The sequence below is a fragment of the Anolis carolinensis genome, unplaced genomic scaffold (assembly GCF_035594765.1).
Source record: "Anolis carolinensis isolate JA03-04 unplaced genomic scaffold, rAnoCar3.1.pri scaffold_7, whole genome shotgun sequence".
NCBI lineage: Eukaryota > Metazoa > Chordata > Lepidosauria > Squamata > Dactyloidae > Anolis > Anolis carolinensis.
In genome coordinates this window covers 1,367,209-1,375,256 of record NW_026943818.1, presented here as the reverse complement: position 1 = coordinate 1,375,256, position 8,048 = coordinate 1,367,209, and the positions used below count along the sequence as shown (strand labels likewise).

The window sequence follows — 8,048 nt, the reverse complement described above, 5'->3', positions numbered from 1 at the left end:
GGCGGCTTACATGGGGCCAAGCCCGAATAAAAACAATAGCAATATATAATTAATAATAATAATAATAATAACAACTTTATTTTTATACCCCACCTCTATCTCCCCAAAAGGGACTCAGGGCGGCTTACATGGGGCCAAGCCCGAATAAAAACAATAGCAATATAAAACACAACAATAGACAAGAGACATGCACAATTATAAAAAATTAAACATTAGCCATGTTTAATGACAAGAACTAATAAAAACATGGATTAAAATGGAGAGGTTGTTGTTTATTAATAATATCACAGCAATATGATATACTACAATACAGTAATTTAGTGCTAGTATTGTGCTATGCTAATAATATAATACAGTAGAGTCTCGCTTATCCAACGTAAACGGGTTGGCAGAATGTTGGATAAGCGAATACGTTGGATAATAAGGACGCATTAAGGAGAAGCCTATTAAACATCAAATTAGGTTATGATTTTACAAATTAAGCACCAAAACATCATGTTAGACAACAAATTTGGCAGAAAAAGTAGTTCAATACGCAGTAATGCTATGTAGTAATTACTGTATTTATGAATTTAGAACCAAAATATCACGATATATTAAACACATTGACTACAAAAATGCGTTGGATAATCCAGAACGTTGGATAAGCGAGTGTTGGATAAGTGAGACTCTACTGTAATTCTATTCTGAATTTTATAAGGTCCCTCTTATTTGGATATTTTAATCTGACGATAATAATAATAATAATAATAATAATAATAATAATAATAACTTTATTTTTATACCCTGCCTCTATCTCCCCAAAGGGGACATGGGGCCAAGCCCGAATAAAAACAATAGCAATATAAAACACAACAATAGACAAAAGACATGCACAATTATAAAAATTTAATCATTAGCCAATAAATACATATGACAAGAACCAATAAAAACATGGATTAAAATGGAGAGGTTGTAAAAGTAGACTGGGTAAGGTGCAGTCTTATATATATATAAGTTCCCTCACCTATGAAGTTGCTTGAATTGTATTGGTGGTTGATTTGATATTATTATTGTTGTATTAACCCTTGTGTTATTATCTTATTGTGTTTTAACATGTGTATATTGTGCAAATGTATTTATGTTGTTACTACTGTGAACTATGTTGACCGGGCTTTGCCCCATGTGAGCCGCTCCGAGTCTCCGCGGGGAGATACAGTAATTTAATGCTAATATTGTGCTATGCTAATAATATAATATATTGTATGTACATATAATTTGTAAGCCACTCTGAGTCCCCTTTGGGATGAGAAGGGCGGAATATAAATGTCGTAAATAAATAAAATAAATAAATAGTCAGCTCTGTTATAACAACCCTTGTCGCGCATTTTCCAGAACATGTTTAAAGTTTAAAGTTTTTATTTTAATATTAAATTCACCCTTTTTTTCCAGGAATGCCCAGCTGGAAGCTGAAGGAGCCAAGAAGGGTCTCAAGCTCCCCTTGGCTCGCAAGACGGGGACCACCATTGCTGGAGTCGTCTTCAAGGTGAGCCCTCAACCTCTCTTCCGCATGTTTGTCAAAGTAGCATTGCTGTCGCACACTCAGTTCTGAGAAAAGTCCTATCTCTACTCATAAACAAGTCCAGGGGTCCCCAAACTAAGGCCCGGGGGCCGGATGCGGCCCTCCAAGGTCATTTACCTGGCCCCCGCCCTCAGTTTTATAATATAATATATTGTATATACATATAATGTTGATAATAATATTATAATGTAATGCAATATAACCTAATAATACCATATAATAATATTAATTATATATTCTATATTACATATAATATTACTAATAATATTACAGTATAGTGGTATAGTTCAATATAGTAACATATAATGCTAATATTGTGCTATGCTAATAATATAATATATTTTATGTACATATAATTTGTAAACCACTCTGAGTCCCCTTTGGGGTGAGAAGGGTGTGATACAAATGTAGTATATTTTTATATTTTATATTTTATTATATTATATTGCTCTGGGCATGGCCCCATGTTAGCCGCCCCGAGTCCCCGTTGGGGAGATGGTGGCGGGGTATAAATAAAGTTTTATTATTATTATTATTATAGTAAATAAATGCAGTAAATAAATAATAAATAAATTTTAGACTTAGGCTCACCCAAAGTCTGAAATGACTTGAAGGCACACAACAACAACAACAACAACTATTAACTTGACTATCTCATTGGCCAGAAGCAGGACCACACTTCCCATTGAAATCCTGATAAATGTATGTTGGTTAAAATTGTTTTTATTTTTAAATATTGTATTGTTCTTTCATTGTTCTTGTTGTTGTTTTTGCACTAGAATTTTATTTTATTTTTTCGTGTCAGGAGCAACTGGAGTTGCTTCTGGAGTGAGAGAATTGGCCGTCTGCAAGGACGTTGCCCAGGGGACGCCTGGATGTTATGATGTTTTTACCATCCTTGTGGGAGGCTTCTCTCATGTCCCCGCATGGAGCTGGAGCTGATAGAGGGAGCTCATCCACACTCTCCCCAGGTGGGATTCGAACCTGGCAGCTTTCAGGTCAGCAACCCAACCTTCAAGTCACTTAGTCCACTACGCCATCTGGGGGCTCGCACTACAAATAAGACATATGCAGTGTGAATTGGAATTTGTTTGTATTTTTTTTCAAATGATAATCCGGCCCCTCAACAGTCTGAAGGATTGTGGACCGGCCCTCGGCTTAAAAAGTTTGAGGACCCCTGAACAAGTCCCTTGGAAGTCTGTAAGTGGATATCTAGTATTTCTTGCAGCTTAAAAACGTTCTTCTTTCTCCAGGATGGGATTGTGCTCGGAGCAGATACAAGGGCAACTGAAGGGATGGTGGTTGCTGACAAGAACTGTTCGAAGATACATTACATCTCTCCAAACATCTAGTAAGTCAGAGTGTGGTCAACATTTCATTAGGTGTGTTCTTATTCATTAATGTTCTGAAATTATGAGATGGAGGAAGCTATAGACCAGGGATCAGATCAGCCTTCAAAGGGCTATTGAATCCGTGGAGACAGACGGCCAACTATATACAATAGAGTCTCACTTATCCAAGCTAAACGGGCCATCAGAAGCTTGGATAAGCGAATATCTTGAATAATAAGGAGGGATTAAGGAAAAACGTATTTAAAATCAAATTGGTTATGATTTTACAAATTAAGCACCAAAACATGTTATACAACAAATTTGACAGAAAAAGTAGTTCAATACGTAGTAATGTTATGTTGTAATTACTGTATTTATGAATTTAGCACCAAAATATCATGATGTATTGAAAACATTGACTACAAAAATGGCTTGGATTATCCAGAAGCTTGGATAAGCGAGACTCTACTGTATTTTGTTGTCAGTGCTCATAGTGGTCAATTAATTTTTATATCTTATTGAATTGTTTTTGTTTTATTTTCATTTTGATGCATAATTCTTTTGCTGCAAGTTTACTGTTGTTATTGTGCATTATCCTGTATTATTTTTGATGTGTTTGTACTTATTTGAGGCATTGAATTTGCCTTTTTTGTGTGTGTAAACCGCCCTAAGTCCCTCTGTGGAGGGAGGGTGATCTAGAAATAAAGATTATTATTATTTTATTGTATGACACAGCAAACAAGATAGATATGCTGGATTTCGTTTCACAAAATCACAAGTCGAACACTTCCCAAGTGTCTAGGACTGTGTGATGTATTTTCGGATGATGTGTGCAGATCCCGGTCGGGTGGCCCTTTGCAGTTGGCAGATCGTAATTTTGTCAGTGTCTATTATTATTATTATTATTATTATTATTATTATTATTATTATCTGGATGGGAGATGATTGGAATTGTAACTTAAAGGCACTTGTGGCTCTGGGATTGGGGATGTTGTGGGATGTTTTAAAGTTAGACATAAATGATAATAATAATGTAAAGGTAAAGGTTTCCCCTGACGTTAAGTCCAGTCGTGTCCGACTCTGTGGGTTGGTGCTCATCTCAATTTCTAAGCCGAAGAGCCGGCGTTGTCTGTAGACACCTCCAAGGTCTTGTGGCCACTGGCATGAATGCATGGTGCCGTTACCTTCCCGCCGAAGCGGTACCTATTGATCTACTCACATTTGCATGTTTTCGAACGGCAAGGTTGGCAGAAGCTGGGGCTAACAGTGGCCGCTCATTCCACTCCTCGGATTCGAACCTGTGACCTTTTGGTCCACAAGTTCAGCAGTCAGCGCTTTAACAAACTGCGCCACAGGAGGCCCCATGATAATAATAATAATAATAATAATAATAATAAACTTTATTTATATACCACCCTATCTCCTCACTTGTAGCTCTGGGATTGGGGATGTTGTGGCATGTTTTAAAGTCAGACATAATAAATAATGATAATAATAATAAAACTTTATTTATATACCACCCTATCTCCTCACTTGTAGCTCTGGGATTGGGGATGTTGTGGGATGTTTTAAAGTCGGACATAATAAATAATAATAATAATAATAATAATGGTCCCGGTGGTGATGGGCACACTGGGTGCCGTGCCAAAAGATCTCAGCCGGCATTTGGAAACAATAGACATTGACAAAATTACGATCTGCCAACTGCAAAAGGCCACTCAACTGGGATCTGCGCACATCATCTGAAAATACATCACACAATCCTAGACGCTTGGGAAGTGTTCGATTTGTGATTTTGTGATACGAAACCCAGCATATCTATCTTGTTTGCTGTGTCATACAATAATAATAATAATAATAATAATAATAATAATAATAATAAAACTTTATTTATATACTGCCCTATCTCCTCAGGGGAATCAGGGTGGTTCCCAACATGATAAAAACAAAACAATACAATACCCATAATAATGAATTCCATGGGTAGATAATATGCAGTTTAGTGAGTAAACACTTAAGCCGTTTCCTCACTAAACGACTTGCAATGTGCTTGTTTGCAGTTGTTGTGGTGCCGGAACCGCTGCCGACACGGAGATGACCACTCAGTTGATCTCTTCCAACATGGAGCTGCACTCGCTCTCAACCGGACGGCTTCCGAGGGTGGTCACGGCCAACCGTATGCTCAAGCAGATGCTCTTCAGGTAACCACCTGCCCTTGGGACGGATGGGCAGGACAGCAGCTGCTCCTCCCTCCCCATCCCTCCCCACAGTATAGACAGCAACTGAATATAAAATACACTTTTATAAATGACTGTATGAGCAGAGTCTCTTGTGGCTGGAGCGGGAGGCTCAGAGGGAAGAACTAATTAAAAAGAAGGCTCTGCCTGCCTTTGAGAAGCCTTCCTCCTGCTCATGACACTTTCCCCCCAGGTATCAAGGTTACATCGGAGCTGCCTTGGTTCTAGGTGGGGTGGACGTCACGGGGGCCCACCTCTACAGCATCTATCCCCACGGATCTACTGACAAATTGCCTTATGTCACCATGGGTAAGTTTCCCCATCCTTTTTGTAATTTGGAGCATATCAAATGCATTGCCACCTTGTGGAGACCCACCGCATTTAACCTCCTTTCCTCATCTCGTGCGCAGTTCGTTAGTATTGCAGAAAGCGAAAGAGAAACGGCAGTCTTTTCTTCCACAGTCATCCTTCTTGACTCTTAGGCTGTGGTTCTATGGGAAATATTCAGCTTCAGCACATTTGCAAGAGAGTTGCCTCTCGGCGTGTGGCTTCAAAGCTGAGTGATAGATACTTTGTGAAAACAAGTCCCAAAGTAACAAAAACAGCAAACAAACAGACAAAAAATATATCCAAAATGTTGCCAGACTCTAGAGCAGGGCTGTCAAACTCATTTCCGTATTTTGCCATATTTATTTATTTGCCATATTTATATCCCACCCTTCTCACCCCAAAGGGAATGTTATTATTATTATTATTATTATTATTATTATTATTATTATTATTATTATTATTATTATTATTATTTATAGGCTGCCTTTCTCCCCATAAGGACTCAAGGCACCTAACAACCACACAATAACAATTTGAAACAACATAAACATATATATATACAGTAGAGTCTTGCTTATCCAACGTAAACTGGCCAGCAGAATGTTGGATGAGCAAATATGTTGGATAATGAGGGATTAAGGAAAAGCCTATTAAACCTCAAATTAGGTTATGATTTTACAAATTAAGCACCAAAACATCATGTATTCAATAAATTTGACAGAAAAAGTAGTTCAATGTGCAGTAATGCTCCATAATAATTACTGTATTTACAAATTTGGCACCAAGATATCAAGATGTATTGAAAACATTGACTACAAAAATACGTTGGATAATCCAGAACGTTGGATAAGCGAATGTTGGATAAGTGAGACTCTACTGTATTATTATTATTATTATTATTATTATTATTATTACTACACTAGCTGTGCCCGGCCACGCGTTGCTGTGGCTTAGTCTGGTGGTGTTGGTCAGTCTACATTAGGTTGTATTTATGCTGTGACCTCCACCCTTCTTTATACTCACATTAGTAGTAGTATTTGAAGTCTGTTACCTTCTTCAGTTTTTGTGTTGATTGATAATTGCTTGAGATCCCTGTTGTCTTTGGTTTGTTGTTAGTTGTAATGTCTGATTCTGCTGAGTGCGGTTTATATTTTTATTGTGGTACAATAGTCTTTTTTTTGTTTTGCCTGTGTAGGTGTTTATTATTGTTGTTGTTGTGGTCATGAAGGTTGGATAAGTTAGATGCTACTGTATTGTTTTTTGGAGGCCCAGTGTAGCACTGACTGGCCTCTCAGCCTCAGTGCCTGGCTGTTTCTTGCCTGTGATGGTGTTGATTCTTATTGTTGTTGTTGTTGTCATTGTTATTATTGTAATTGTTTTTTTGGAGGCCAAGTGTGAATGTAGGGATTGGGGAGGTGGATGAGTTGTGTTGTCAAATTTTGTATTTGTTATAGTCACAATGCGTTGTTGTGAGTTTTGTGGGTCCGGATTGTGGTTTTGTGGTGTGGTTGTGTTGTTACAACTGAGAGGCAAGGCTTTTGTGTTGTGTTGCCAAGTTTTGTATTTCTGGGGCATTTAGTTAGGTGCCAAGTTTTGTATTTCTGGGGCGTTTAGTTGTGTTGTTATAGTCATGATGCACTGTTGTGAGTTTTGTGGGTCCGGTGTGGTTGTGTTGTTACAACTGGGAGGCAAGGCTTTTGCATTGTTTTGCCAAGTTTTGTATTTCTGGGGCGTTTAGTTGTGTTGTTATAGTCATGATGCGTTGTTGTGAGTTTTGTGGGTCCGGATTGTGGTTTTGTGTTGTGGTTGTGTTCGTACAACTGGGAGGCAAGGCTTTTGCGTTGTGTTGTCAAATTTTGTATTTCTGGGGCGTTTAGTTGTGTTGTTATAGTCATGATGCGCTGTTGTGAGTTTTGTGGGTCCTGTGTGGTTTTGTGGTGTGGTTGTGTTGTTACAACTGGGAGGCAAGGCTTTTGCATTGTGTTGCCAAGTTTTGTATTTCTGGAGCGTTTAGTTGTGTTGTTATCGCATGATGCGTTGTTGTGAGTTTTGTGGGTCTGGATTGTGGTTTTGTGGTGTGGTTGTGTTGTTGTAACCTGGAGGCAAGCCTTTTGCATTGTGTTGCCAAATTTCGTATTTCTGGGATGTTTAGTTTTGTTGTTATAGTCACTGCGCAAACAACTTTATCATTTTATATATATAGATTTATTATTTCACTCTGATCTTATTATTATTATTGCATTTATTATTTTCCTGTATTTATTATTACATGTATTATTTTCCTGTATTATTATTTATTATTATTATTATTATTATATGTATTATTTTACTCTATTATTATTAAAACGATACATAAGCACATTTACATTGAACCAAGATGAGAATAATTTGATCAGGGTTGGACAGTCTTACAGTAGAGTCTCACTTATCCAACACTCGCTTATCCAATGTTCTGGATTATCCAACGCATTTTTGTAGTCAATGTTTTCAATACATCGTGATACTTTGGTGCTAAATTTGTAAATACAGTAATTACTACATAGCATTACTGCGTATTGAACTACTTTTTCTGCCAAATTTGTTGTATAA

The 8,048-nt window shown here is 37.5% G+C and overlaps 1 protein-coding gene across 1 annotated transcript in view; it reads left to right on the top strand.

Annotated features, from left to right (window-relative positions):
* The window catches only part of psmb7 (proteasome 20S subunit beta 7), a 44,513-nt gene that overhangs the window by 1,747 nt on the left and 34,718 nt on the right, over positions 1–8,048 (top strand). Inside the window, exons 2-5 of the mRNA XM_062959499.1 lie at positions 1,432–1,525; positions 2,815–2,912; positions 4,953–5,093; positions 5,323–5,438. Coding sequence (XP_062815569.1) covers positions 1,432–1,525; positions 2,815–2,912; positions 4,953–5,093; positions 5,323–5,438 — 449 coding nt within the window. The remainder of the gene's footprint in view (positions 1–1,431; positions 1,526–2,814; positions 2,913–4,952; positions 5,094–5,322; positions 5,439–8,048) is intronic.